This window comes from Tachyglossus aculeatus, chromosome 5, assembly GCF_015852505.1.
Source record: "Tachyglossus aculeatus isolate mTacAcu1 chromosome 5, mTacAcu1.pri, whole genome shotgun sequence".
NCBI lineage: Eukaryota > Metazoa > Chordata > Mammalia > Monotremata > Tachyglossidae > Tachyglossus > Tachyglossus aculeatus.
In genome coordinates, this window is record NC_052070.1 from 51,181,573 (window position 1) to 51,196,512 (window position 14,940).

At 45.1% G+C, this 14,940-nt stretch overlaps 1 protein-coding gene across 1 annotated transcript in view; it reads left to right on the top strand.

The window, feature by feature from the left end:
* Positions 1-200: 200 nt before the first annotated feature.
* The window catches only part of TNFRSF1B (TNF receptor superfamily member 1B), a 58,278-nt gene continuing 43,538 nt past the window's right edge, over positions 201-14,940 (top strand). The window contains exon 1 of the mRNA XM_038746580.1: positions 201-436. Coding sequence (XP_038602508.1) covers positions 359-436 — 78 coding nt within the window. The 5' untranslated portion in view covers positions 201-358. The remainder of the gene's footprint in view (positions 437-14,940) is intronic.

Genomic DNA, 14,940 nt, shown 5'->3' on the forward strand with positions numbered 1-14,940 from the left:
GGGGGCAGGGGACGGGCCGGAGATGGGAAGGGAGGGGAGGGGGGGCAAGCTGGGCTGGGTCTTGGGTCCTGGGTCCCGCCCCCGGGGAGGGTTTACTCATGTGTTGCTGGGGCCCGCCCCCCGGCCCTGCCCCCGGAGCCTGGGGCCCCAGCTTTCGATTTCTCGCCCAGAGGCCTCTAAGGGTAGGGTCTGCCCGGACAGGACCGGTCCTGCCCATCCTGATCTGGTCCGGTCCTGCCCTGCCCTGCTTGGCCCGGCCTGGTCCTGCCCTGCCCTGCCCTGCCCTGCCCTGCCCTGCCTGCCTGGCTGCCCTCCCCAGGGGTCCCGGGCTGGCCTGGCCCTGCCCCTCCTGCCCACCATGGCCCTCCCGACCTCCCGGATCCTCGTGGCCTTTGGGCTCCAGCTCTGCGCCCTGGGCATCGGGCTGCCCGCACAGGTGGGTGTCCCCTGCTCGGCCCCCGGACGGAGAGGAGGGCTTCCAGGGACGGCTGCCGGACTAGCCCGGACCTACATCTCGCCCTCCTCACATCTGCCAATCACTCTTCCCCCCCCCTTCAAAGTCCTCCTGAAGGCTCACCTCCTCCCAGAAGCCTTCCCAGACTAAGCTCCCATTTCCTCAGCTCCCCTTCCCTTCCCTGTCACTTCGACTCGCTCCCTTTGCTCTTCCCCCCTCTCCCCGCCCCACAGCACTTATGTATATATCAGTAATCTATTTAATTCTATTGATGCCTGTTTAGTTGTTTCGATGTGCATTTATCTACAATTCTATTTCTGTTGAGGTCTGTTTAGTTCATTCAATCGTATTGAGCACTTACTGTGTGCAGAGCACTGTACTAAGCACTTGGGAAGTACAAGTTGGCAACATATAGAGACGGTCCCTACCCAACAGCGGGCTCACGGTCTAGAAGGAGGAGTTGTTTCGATGTGTATATATCTATAATTCTATCTTTTTCTATTGATGCCTGTTTAGTTGTTTCGATGTGTATACATCTATAATTCTATCTATTTCTGTTGATGCCTGTTTAGTCGTTTTTATGTGTATATATCTATAATTCTATCTATTTCTATTGATGCCTGTTTAGTTGTTTTGATGTGTATATATCTATAATTCTATTTCTGTGGATGCCTGTTTAGTTGTTTTGATGTGTATATATCTATAATTCTATTTCTATTGATGCCTGTTTAGTTGTTTTGATGTGTATATATCTACAATTCTATTTCTATTGATGCCTTTTTAGTTGTTTCGATGTGTATATATCGATAATTCTATCTATTTCTATTGATGCCTGTTGTTTCGACGTGTTTATACCTATAATTCTATTTCTATTGATGCCTGTTTAGTTGTTTCGATGTGTATATATCTATAATTCTATTTCTATTAATGCCTGTTTAGTTGTTTCGATGGCATAGATCTATAATTCTACTTCTATGGATGCCTATTTAGTTGTTTCAATGTGCATATATCTTTAATTCTATTTATTTCCATGGATGCCTGTTTAGTTGTTTCGATGTGTATATATCTATAATTCTGTTTATTTCTAGGGATGTCTGTTTAGTTGTTTCTATGTATATATATCTATAATTCTATTTCTTTCTATGGATGCCTATTTAGTTGTTTCCATGTGTATATATCTATAATTGTATCTGTTTCTACTGATGCCTGTTTACTTGTTTTGCTGTCTGTCTCCCTGCCCCGTCTAGACTGTGAGCCCATTGTTGAGTAGAGATTGTCTCTGTTGCCGAATTGTACTTTTCGAGTGCTTAGTACAGTGCTCTGTACACAGTAAGCGCTCAATAAATACAATTGAATGAATGAACTCCCGTATCCCCGCTTCCCCCAGTGCCCTTTCCCCACTTTCTGCTTGCTCCTCCACTCCTTTCACTTTCCCAAAAGCCGCCCACAGCTGTTACCCAATGCCCTGACTGTCCTTTTCTCCACTCCTCCTCACTCCTCCACTTCTCCCTCAGCTCCAGCCCTTTCCCCTTCTATTCAATTCAGTCGTATTTATTGAGCGCTTACGGAGGGCAGAACACTGTACTAAGTGCTTGAACCCTTAGCCTCGCAGGGGTGGGGGGACGACACATTTCTATCTCTTGTTTTCCGGGTTCACCCCCTTGCCCACCCCATTTCATCCTCTCTTTAGACTTTGTTTTTAGTAGCGTAGCTTTATGAAGCTATGCTTCTACTTGGGGTTTTAAAACCCTATGGTTGACTGTTGCACTCCATTTGTTGGTGGTTTTTTTTTTAATGGCATTTGTTAAGCGCTTCCTATGTGCCAGGCACTATACTAAGCACTGGGGTAGATACAAGGTAATCAGCTTGAACACAGTCCCTGTCCCACATGGGGCCCACAGCCTTAGTAATAATAATGATGGCATTTATTAAGCGCTTACTATGTGCAAAGCATGGAGGTTACAAGGTGATCAGGTTGTCCCACAGGGGCTCACAGTCTTCATCCCCATTTACAGATGAGGGAACTGAGACACAGAGAAGTTAAGTGATTTACCCCAGATCATAGAGCAGACAAGTGGCGGAGTCGGGGTGAGATCCCAGATCTGTGAGCTATACATAGACCACGCTGCATGTTGTTTGACCTCACAACATCCTTGTGACTAGCTGTCTAGACACCTTGGGAAGTAGGGAGAATGGAGAAAATTCACCCATTTTATAGATATGGAGACAGAGGCCCAGAGAAATTAATGACTGACCCAGGGTCACCCAGCTGCAGAGCTGGGACCAGCACTCGGGCCAGTTGGCTCTCAGCTTAGTGCTCTTTCTAACAGGCAAGGAAACTCATTAAGGGCAGGGACTGTGTCTGTTCATTGTTGTATTGTACTCTCCAAGCGCTTAATACAGTGCTCTGCATACAGTAAGCACTCAATAAATACGATTGAATGAATGAATGATGGTTGGGAATGGTTAACTCCTAGCTCCAGGGACCTAAACTGCCTGGTTTAGACCCCATTAAGTTTTAATGGGAGTTTCCCTATAATAGAAACTTCTGATGAGCTATGAAGAGCAAAATGGGTTTACTGAAACCAGTCCTACTCCTTGCTCCTTAATAGTCTGGCCAAAGCAGAGACGAGTGGTTCCAGGGAATTATTATGGATTTGCCAGCCCTTCAGTTCCCATACTGCTTCTGTCCCCCACCTTCTGAGATGCTCTCAGAATGGTCCATACACCCAGGATGTGCCCCTTTGTCGAATGGATTAAAGTCAGAAAGAGTGAGCTGGGCTTGACTTTCCATTGCTAGTGTTAGCAACTTCAGTATAATGTCTGCTTTGGCCAAAACAAGGACTCTTCTTATCATAGCTGGTTAACCAAAGCTAAGGCTCTTCTTTACTTTTCTCTAGACTGTAAGCTCATTGTGAGCAGGGAATGTTTCTGTTTATTGTCATATTGTACTCTCCCAAGTGCTTAGTATAGTACTTGGCACACAGTGAGCGTGCAATAAATATGATTGAATAACTGCCACCCTCAAACCATTTCCTTCACAAGGACTCAGCCCCTTTCCTGGAAACCCCTGGGCTCTGGTTGGGGGAGGGCAGTTGGGGGCCATTTCCTGGAGGTCTTGAATGTGTTGGAATGTCAATGTGGTAGTTTCAGGCTGAAGTGGCCAAGGAATCTGGAAAGAGTGAATTTGGCCAGGGACCAGATCTCCCTTAGAGCCCAAGACTTCAAATAAAGTTGCAAGGGGCTCCGTTACTTTGATTTTGCAGAGAAGAAGGTTCTTTGCATCCAGATTTCTCACCATTCTAAGAGTCATGTTATTTTCCAGTTCCTTTCCTGAACGTAAACAGGTGAGTTTGGAAGACTGCCTGGAATTCTAGCTGCAGCAGTGCCCCCTCCCCCTATTACTTAGACCCTGGGAGAGGGGAGAGGAATTTGGTAAATTTTTCAAGCCTCTGTTCCCCTATCCTGAGATTCGTTCTACTGTGGATTCTTAAAAACACATCTCCAAGAAACCTTTCCTAAGCCCACATTTCTTCCTCTCCCACTCCCTTCTGTGTCATCCTTTGCCCTTGGGTTTTGTATCATCCCCCTATTACTCCTCCCCCTATTTACTTAGACCCTGGGAGAGGGGAGAGGAATTTGGTAAATTTTTCAAGCCTCTGTTCCCCTATCCTGAGATTCATTCTACTGTGGATTCTTAAAAACACATCTCCAAGAAACCTTTCCTAAGCCCATATTTCTTCCTCTCCCACTCCTTTCTGTGTCTTCCTTTGCCCTTGGGTTTTGTATCATTTATTCACCCCTCCTTCAGCCCCACAGCATTAATCACATATCCATAATTTATTACTATAAAGTCTATATCCTCCTCTAGGCTTTAAGCTTATTGTGGGCAGGGAACATGTCTACCAACTCTGTAATAGTGTGCTCTCCCAAGCCCGTAGTACAGTGCTCTGCACACAGTAAGAACTCCGTAAAATCGATTGAATGATTGAATGGAAGAGGTTAAAGGTTGATGAATTTTAGGTACCCATGGCACCTTCCAGTTTGTCTTTCTGCTGGCTGTTTTGTGAGGTTTAGACTTTATGGGTTGGAAGCTGCAAGTGTCTTTCTTGTGCTTTGGGAAGCTGGGGTTTTGAAGCCTGTGGCACAGTTTTTGGAAAAACTGGAACTATTGCTACCTGGACTTTCAAGCAAGGCCACTGAGGTACATGGATCAGGGAAGTGTCCAGGCAGAGGCTGCCAGAAACAAACAAGAACAAAGATCAGTCTGGTTATGTCTGAGGTGCGTCAGCAACCTTTGCACAAATAGGTAAACTTTGCTGACATCACTGAATATGAAAGAACTCTAGATACTGTACAGTTTCCATTTCTATTTCCATTTCTATTTTGTGGCTGAATTCATGAAAGCCATGGATGACAACTGTGGGGGGAAGAGGGGTCTGCCTGCGCCCCAAATGTTGATGCAGCATTCAGTGGACCGACAACCCCTTTGGAACCTGGAGGCAGTGCAACATGAGGAGCTGGTTAAATCAGTTCTTTCAGGGATAAGGAAATGTACTCTTTTGCTTTATTACAGTTTGTCACTGTTTAAAGTCCAAAGTTGGAAATAAAGACGATCCCACATCTCCAACAGATGTTCAGGGAGTATTGTAAAAGTGGTTGAGTTAGGTCAGCAAATGAAACTAGCAAATGAGGAATTTGTTTGTGTGGGATGGTTGGATAGAATGTTTAATAATGATCCAAACACTGATATTTTGGGCCAAGTGGTGATTTTTCCTTCTGAAAGGTCAAAGCATTAGAGCTGCAGGTTTGGGTCCTTCATTGCCCTTTTTATTACCAAATCCTGGTCCTTAGGTAAACCATTTTCCACCCCTTGGTACTGGCATAAATGTGGCTGAGAAGCCTCTGGAGCCCCAGCTGAGATTGACTGGCCAGAATGTTATCACGTCAGATGGGATTAGGGAGGAAGCAGAGAGCCAAATTCTTCCCCATTTCCTTGCTTTTTGTGAGCAGAGCCCAACTCTTTCCTTCCCAACCACACCATTCTCCTGCCTAGCTTTAGCTGACTCAGGTCCAGGTGACTGGGTGGAGGAATAAGTGGGGTGGATAGGCACTGAGAGGAGCGTGGTGTGATTCCTTAGCTCATGGGTGCCCACCACGGACTCAAGAGGAAAGGGCTGGCAGAAGATGGGTGCATAGTGGAATTCGTCCAGGCTAGCTGTCTCCCTCTCTGGGGAGTTCCTCTGGTCTATTTCCCCTCTTCAAGCCTCTCGGCCTAATCGGAACAGCCACTGGTGGTTTGCTTGCCAACTGATTACTCAGGAACACAAGAATGCACTTGGCTCGTCCAGATTATGACTTTTCCTCCCGCTGGAAAAGGGCCCTGAGTGAGTGGTCATTCACTAAGGATCACTTTGGCAAGAGTAGCACATCTCGGCCTCAAAAGGAGGTGCAGGTCTGAACACAGTGACACTTGAATGTTGATTGATAGATCATAAGCTCATCGTGAGCAGGGAGCATGTCTACCAACTTCCTTGTATTGTACTCTCCCAAGTGTTTAATACAGTGCTGTGCACACAGGAAGCGCTCAATAAATACCACTGATTGATAGGTATTCGGCCTGTCACCTCAAGGGTTCTGTGGTAGCTCTCCAAATATATAGAAAGGAAAACACCTGAGTGTAATATTTGCCTCTTAGAAAGACTCAGGCATTGGTTTCACACATTCTTTTGCACCGTCTGAATGGACTCCCTCTTTGTGTTTTATATCTTTCAAATTGTGTTTGGGTATTTCTGTTTGCCCAGTATTCCTCTGAGATTATCAAGGTCAGAAAAGAGCCTTGTCCTTCTGTTGTAACTCCCCAAAGCTCTTAGCTCAGAGCACTTCACCAAGTTTTTGGTTTTTTTTATTGACAGCAGCCTGGCCTTTATAGAACTCTTTTCTTTTGAAGAGTACAAGACACTATCATGTGTGAACATCAACAGGGGGATCAGAAAAAAATTCACTAAAGACTCACCCACCCATCTTGTGGCTTGTCCAAGATCAGGTAGAAGATATGGTGCCCACCCTGCAGGAGCTTGCAGTTTAAAACACGCACTTCCCTGTTTGTATGGTATTGGTTAAGGGCTTACTATGTGTCAAGCACTCTTCTAAGCACTGGGGTAGATGCAGGTTTATCAGAGTGGGCCCATTCCTTGTCACACATGGGGCTCACAGACTAAGTAGGAGAGATTAGGATTTAATCCCCATTTTACAGTTGAGGAAACTGAGGAACAGAGAAGTGAAGTGACTTGCCCAGGATCACACAGCAAGCAATTGGAAGAGCTGGAATTAGAATCCAGGTCCTCTAAATACAACTGAATCAAAGAATGACTCCGAGGCCGGTGCCCTATCCATTAAGCCACACTGCTTCCCACTTCTCTGGGAGTGTGGGTGGGAAGGGCAGTAGTTGTTATTTCTGTTTTGCAGATGGGAAAACTGAGACTCAGAGAGGTTAAGTGACTTGCCAGAGGTCACCCAGCAGACTACTAGTCCTCTAGACTGTGAGTTAGTTGTGGGCAGGGAATGTTGTCTGTCAACTCTGTTGTATTGTACTCTCCCAAGCACTTAAGTACAGTGCTCTGCACACAGTAAGCACTCAGTAAATATGATTGATTGATTGATTGATAGTAGAACTTGGACAGGAACCCAGGTATCCTGCTCTCAGACCCATGCTCTTTCCACAGGACCACAGTGCCTTTCATCCTGCTCCTTGTTATCAAATACAATTCCAGTGTCCAGAGGTGAGGCCTGGAGGAAATAGGATGGGCAACGAAAGTGGGCCTTGGTGGAGGGGATAATAATAATAATAATGATAGCATTTATTAAGTGCTTACTGTGTGCAAAGCACTGTTCTAAGTGCTGGGGAGGTTACAAGGTGATCAGGTTGTCCCACCGGGGGCTCACAGTCTTCATCCCCATTTTACAGATGAGGGAACTGAGGCCCAGAGAAGTGAAGTGACTTGCCCAAAGTTACACAGCTGGCAGTTGGCAGAGCTGGGATTTGAATCCCTGACCTCGGACTCCAAAGCCCGGGCTTTTTCCACTGTGCCACGCTGCTTCTCTGGGCACTGGGATGCTGGGGTGGAGGGGACTTCAGTGGGCCCCCAGAAAGTAGAAGGCGGCTAGTTTCTGGGACCTGGGAGAGTCCTGGGTGGGTATTTGTGTGTGCTTGGAGTCAGAGATATGGCACCTTATCTGGCTTGCCTGACCAGGTGAGTCCTTGGAAGAGAGGAAAGTAAGGATTCTCATCTCTGGTGGGTGTCATAGCTTTCCCAAACACACTGGCCGGCTGGTCAAATTTTCTAGTCTGCGCCAAATAATGTTTAACTTGCTATTTACCAGGCTATAACTAATGCCCATTTGGCTTTCACAATCTCTCTCGAGCATATAAATCTTCCCTCCACAACCCTTGAGCCTTGCTCTTTCTCCCCTCAAAATATCCTCTCAGCCCCTCTGCTTCCTGATGGGCTACATACCAGTGGAGCATCTCGTGGCTCAGTCAGTTTTATTGTGATATCCCGTGATCATAGTACAGTGCTCTGCATATAGTAATCACTCAATAAATACTATGATTGATTGATCATGAACCAGAAGCAGCATGACCTAGTGGATAGAGCACTGGCCTGGAAGTCAGAAGGACCTGAGTTCTAGTCTTGGCTCAGCCACTTACCTGCTGTGTGACCTTGGGCAAGTCACTTAACTTCTCTGTGCTTCAGTTACTCATCTGTAAAATAGGGATTATGAGCCCCATGTGGGAAGTGGACTGTGTCCAACCTGATTACCTTGCATCTACCCCAACGTTTAGAACAGTGCCTGACACGTAGTAAGCGCTTAATAAATGCCTTCAAAAAACCCCTCCAAAAAACACTGCCTAGGCTTCAGAGGAAATTTCAAGACTGCCTGGATTTCGTTTTGTAAAGCTGTGAGCCTCGATTTGTGGGGGACCAGTTTGTGGTGAGTGGGGTGGAGGTAGAGGCAGGAAATCTGCTATCCCCTATTCCCCCATAATTCTCACTGACTCACAAGGCTGAGAGTCTGGGTCGACTCAGGTTGACTTGTCCTCTGCCAGTGAAGGGGACTGAGATGAGTTGACTAGTTAATGGCTAGCAGTGTTGGCTGGGCTTTTCCCATTAGAAGAAGGGACTGGATCAGAAAAACCACACGCCCAGATCACGTAGTGGGTATGCGTGCATGAGATGAATTGCTTGGCAACTTCATTCATTCATTCAATCAATCAATTATATTTATTGAGCACCTACTGTGTGCAAAGCACTGTACTAAGTGCTTGGAAACTACAATTTGGCAACAGATAGAGACAATCCCTACCCAACAACAGGCACACAGTCTAGAAGCTTGAAAAATGTGAAAAAGAATCTGGGTAGATTCCACTTGCCATTTAGTCATCAATGGGTCAAAAGAGGGATTGGCACCTAGCATTTTGGTTTCAATTCGTCACTTTTATCAAAGCCGCATTGTCTAATGGATAGAGCACAGGAGTGGGAATCAGGAGACCTGGGTTCTAATCCTGGTTCTACCTCTTGTCTGCTCTGTGACAGGCAATTCACTTAACTTCTCTGGTCCTCAATTTCCTCATATACAAAATAGGGATTAAATTAACTCTTCCCCCTCCCACTAAGGCCCTTGGTGGGTCAGTGACTGTGTCTGATCTGATTATCCTATATCTACCTCAGCACTTATCACAGTGCTTGGTATGTATTCAATTTTTGTTGTTATTATTATTACTATTTTAAACAATGATGCCAAACATGTTCTGAGTAGAGACAAGTTAGCTGGACTGAGGATTACTTTGTATGTGTCTCCTGAATGATATAGGAGGCTGAATGATAAACAGAGCAGTGCTTGGCACCTAGTAAGCGCTTATCAAATACCATCATCATTTTTGGCAGTTGAAAGCCAGGGATGTTGCCATCCTTCTGGACCAAGTGTGTGTTCAAAAAATGCTGCTACTAAATAATAATAATAATATTACTAATAATGGTATTTGTTAAACACTTACTATATGCCAAGAAGTGTACTAAACACTGAGGTAGATACAAGGTAATCAGGCCAGACAGTCTCTGTCCCATTTGGAGCCCATAGTCTACGTACTAAGAGAAGCAGCATGGCTTAGTGGAAAGAGCCCAGGCTTGGGTGTCAGAGGATGTGGGTTCTAATCCCGCTCCACCACTTATCTGCTGTGTGACCTTGGACAAGTCACTTCACTTCTCTGGTCCTCAGTTACCTAATCTGTAAAATGGGGATTAAGACTGTAAGCCCCACATGGGACAACCTGATTACCTTGTAATCAGTGTTTAGATCAGTGTTTGGCACATAGTAAGCACATAACAGATACCATAATTATTATTATTACCAAGTACTTCTGCTACTACCGTTGAGTATGACTGTTACTACTACCACTTCTGACAGCCCTGGTTTCTTTGGGAGCTGCTTTGAAGTCACTTAGGGAGAATAAGAATGGAGGAAGCAGAAAAGCTTTAGATACTAAATATTTCAAATGTTTGGGAGGATATTCCATTTTTAAAGATCTCCCAGGACAGCTTTTTCACTACCTCCCCAAGTATCATGTCCTGTCCGCATCAGCTCTCCATAGGCTGAACAGAAATCTTGGTTACTGCAATAGGAGCCAATTTCCTCATTCTGTGTTTTGAGGAAGATGATCACCAGTCTCCTGGTAAAACCCCTCATAAAAGGCAATTGCGAAGACTGAGCCCTCAATAAAGGGGGCAACCATTGAGATTTTAAGTGCCCAGTGCAGGAGTCCTCATTCAAGGAACAGGCATTTGGGCAGATTATGGTCCTAAAACAAATCCTCTGTTGTTAATAATAACAATAATGATTGGAGTATTTGTTAAGAACTTTTCATGCCCCAAATGCTAGTCTAAGAGCAGGGGTGGATACGCGATACTCAGGTTGGACACAATCTCTCTTCCAACACTAGGTTCACAATCTAAGTAAGAGGGAAAGCAGGCATTGAATTCCCATTTTACAGTTGAGGACACTGAAGCCCAGAGAAGTCAAGTGACTTGTCCAGGTCCCACAGCAGGCCAGCATCAGAGCCAGCAGTAGAACTCAGATCTCCCTACTCCCAGGCCCGTGCTCTTTCTACTAGGCCATGTGGCTTCTCTTCTCCATTGTTGTGGGCAGTGGAACCTCAGGGATGGTTTCAGGCCACTCTTAATCGTGGTTTCCTTCTTTTGTATTGCCTCTGAGAGAGGGTAAGATGTACCATCATGATTTTTTTTTTCCGTCTTAGCAGAGTTAATCTCTGCCCATGGGCCCAAAAGAACCCAGCCTGGCCCCCTGTGAACCCACAGTGTTTTTCCACAGCAGCATATTCTGAAGTCACAAAGGGCAGTGATGTCACTGTGGTTTGGAGCACGCGGGCTATGAGCCATGGTGGAGGAAGTGTCTATTTATGCTACCGGTCAGAAGAATTCACGGGCAGGGAAGACAATCAGATTGTTTTGAATGTGAAATTGTTCAATTTTGTCCCTTGCTGCATAGCTGGACATTCCAAAACCACTAATAATTGCAGCTCCTGCCTAATCATTCAGAAGGAACTAATTGGATGCCTATGTGGTTTATAAAGAATAACAATAATAATGATAATGATAATAGAGGTATTTGTTAAACACTTACTATCTACATAGTCCCTAGCACTGTGCTGTCCTGGTGTAGATATTATTATTATTGTTATATTTGTTTTGTTTAATGGTGTTTGTTCAGTCATATTTATTGAGCACTTACTATGTGCAGAGCACTGTATTAAGCGTTTGAGGGAATACAGTACAACAATAAGCAGATACATTCGCTTCCCATGACAAGCTTAACTTATTATGTCAAGCATTGTTCTAAGTGTTGGGGCAGGTACAAGGTACTAAGGTTGGACACAGTCCCTGTCCCGTATTCAGGCTCACAGACTTATTTGGTGGGAGAACAGGAATTGAGTCCCCATTTTACAGAAGAGGAAACTGGGGCACAAAAAACTTAAGTGACTAGTTCAAGATCATAAAGGAAGCAGCATGGCTCAGTGGAAAGAGCCCGGGCTTGGGAGTCAGAGGTCATGGGTTTGAATCCCAGCTCTGCCACATATCTGCTGTGTGACCTTGGGCAAGTCGCTTCACTTCTTTTTGCCTCAGTTCCCTCATCTGTAAAATGGAGATGAAGACTGTGAGCCCCACGTGGGACAACCTGTTCACCTTGTTTCCCCCTCAGCTCTTAGAACAGTGCGTTGCACATAGTAAGCACTTAACAAATGCCATCAATATTATTAAACAGGAGGCCAGTGGTGGAGCCAAGATTAGAACCCATGTCTCCTGACTACTAAGCCTGTGATTTTTCCACTAAATCATGTTGCTTCTTGTTAAGCATTTACTAGGTGTCAAACACCATTCTAAGCTCTGGGTAAATACAAGTTAGATCAGACACAGTCCTTGTCCCACATGGGGCTCACATTGTAAGTAGAGGGGAGAAGAGGCATTGGATTCTCATATTACAGATGAGGAAATGGAAGCACAGAGAGGTTAAGTGACTTGCCCAAGGTCATGCAGCATGCAGCTGACAGGTCAGGAATTAGAACTCAGGTCCTCTGACTCCCAATTCTGTACTGCTATTCTAATACAATCAGTGATATAATGCAATTAGACCAGACGCAGTCCATGGTGAGCAGGTATTTAGTCCCCATTTTACAGATGAGGAAACTAGCCACAGAGGAATTAAGTGTTGCCCAAGATCACCAAGTAGGCAAATTGAGGAGCTGGCTCCAGACCCTGTGCTCTTTCCACTAGGTCACACTGATAATATAATAATGACATTTATTAAGCACTTACTATGTGCAAAGCACTGTTCTGAGCGCTGGGGAGGTTACAAGGTTATCAGGTTGTCCCACGGGGGGCTCACAGCCTTTATCCCCATTTTACAGATGAGGTCACTGAGGCCCAGAGAAGTTAAGTGACTTCCCCAAAGTCACACAGCTGACAAGTGGCGGAGCCGGGATTTGAACGCATGACCTCTGACTCCAAAGCCCGTGCTCTTTCTACTGAGCCACGCTGCTTCTATCTCCACCTTCAGAGCTCTACTGAAATCATATTTCCTCCAGGAGGCCTTCCTGACTTTATCCTATTCTCCCTCCCTTCTGCGCCACATATGCACTTGGGTCTGTACCCCTTAAACGCCTGATGCTCACCCTCCCATTTCCCCTAACTGTAATTTATTTTAATGTGCCTTTCTCCCCCTCTAGAATGCAAGCTTTTCATGGGCAGAGATCATGTCTCTCAACTCTATTGTACTCTTCTGAGTGCTCTGCACACAGTGCCTATTTAATAAATACCATTGATTGATTGATTACTTCTACCTGGGCCACTCAGCCCAAATAGCCCCATTGGGTCTGGTTCATTCATTCATTCATTGAAATTTATTCAGCGCTTACTATGTGCAAAGCTCTGTACTAAGGTCTTGGGACAGTACAATATAATTCATTCATTAATTCATTCATTCAATCGTATTTATTGAGCGCTTACTGTGTGCAGAGCACTGTACTAAGCACTTGGGAAGTACAAGTTGGCGACATATAGAGACGGTCCCTACCCAACAAGGGACTCACAGTCTAGAAGGGGGAGACGGACAACAAAACAAAACAAAACATGTGGACAGTTGTCAAGTGGTCAATAAATAGAATTAAAGCTAAATGCACATCATTAACAAAATAAACAGAATAGTAAATATGTACAAGTAGAATAGAGTAATAAATCTGTACAAACATATATATAGGTGCTGTGGGGAGGGGAAGGAAGTAGGGCACGGGGGATGGGGAGGAGGAGAGGAAAAAGGGGGCTCAGTCTGGGAAGGCCTCTTGGAGGAGGTGAGCTCTCTCTCAGTAGGGCTTTGAAGGGAGGAAGAGAGCTAGCTTGGCGGATGTGCAGAGAGAGGGCATTTCAGGACGGGGGAGGACGGGGGCCGGGGGTAGATGACGGGACAGGCGAGAATGAGGTACAGTGAGAAGTTAGCGGCAGAGGAGCGGAGGGTGCAGGCTGGGCTGGAGAAGGAGAGAAGGGAGGTGAGGTAGGAGGGGGCGAGGGGATGTAGAGCCTTGAAGCCGAGAGTGAGGAGTTTTTGCTTGATGGCGTAGGTTGACAGGCAGCCACTGGAAATTTTTGAGGAGGTGAGTAACATGCCCAGAGCATTTCTGCACAAAGATGACCCGGGCAGCAGCGTGAAGTGTAGACTGAAGTGGGGAGAGACAGGAGGATGGGAGATCAGAGAGGAGGCTGATGCAGTAATCCAGTTGGGATAAGATGAGAGAATGAACCAGCAAGGTAGCGGTTTGGATGGAGAGGAAAGGGTGGATCTTGGCAATGTTGTGGAGGTGAGACCGGCAGGTTTTGGTGATGGATTGTATGTGAGGGGTGAACGAGAGAGCGGAGTCGAGGATGACACCAAGGATTAAGACTGTGAGCCCCACGTGGGACAACCTGATCACCCTATATCTTCCCCAGCGCTTAGAACAGTGCTTTGCACATAGTAAGCACTTAACAAATGCCATCATTATTATTAAAATAAATTACAGATATGGACATAAGTGCCACGGGCCTGAGGTGGGGATAAACTCCATTTGGCCAATTTACACTTATTTCTTTATTCTAGTCCTACAATCCCCCCCTCAAATTGAAACTGCTTTGTAGAGAGTAAAATGACCCCACAGGGGAGTACAGCCCCTCCACAATCACCTGCAACTGGAAGCTTCACTTTCTCAATCACTTTCCCAGTACTTAGTTGGGAACCAAGAGTCAATCCTCTGCCTGAAGTTATCACCACAGATTAGATTAGAAAGGTCAGCAAACCTTTCTCCTTTCTCTTCAAGTACAACAAATGATTTATTGCTTTTTCAGTCTGATGCTTTTGCGTAAATGACTTTTCTGGTCGGTGAGCAAAACCCATGCCCTATAATAAAAAGCTAACATACTTTTATAAGACAGCAATCCTTTTTATAGCTAAGAAGTGGGATTCAGATTTTAGTTTTTAATGGGAATTTTAACAACATTGATTTGCTTTATTTATTTTTGTTTTTTCTTAAATTCAAACCTATTCTTGAAGGGTGAAGTTTTCTACTATTTTCAAGCTAAAAAAAAAACAATTTTAAAGAATCACAACATAAATGATTCTATTTTTTCATTTCACTCAAGTTTGAAAACTGGTGGGCCCTTTTCAGTTAGTTGGAGATGTAAACTCTACAGAGGGGCATACCTTTCAATCCAATCATCAGAAACAAATTTCCTTTCTTTTAAATTGGGGGAAAAATAAATCTATGAATGTAGTTGGCAAGCTGAGTGGCTTAGTGGAAAGAGCTCGGGCGTAGTCATAGGACCTATATTCTAATTCTGGCTCCTCCATGTACCTACTGTGTGGCCTTAGGCAAGTCACTTAAT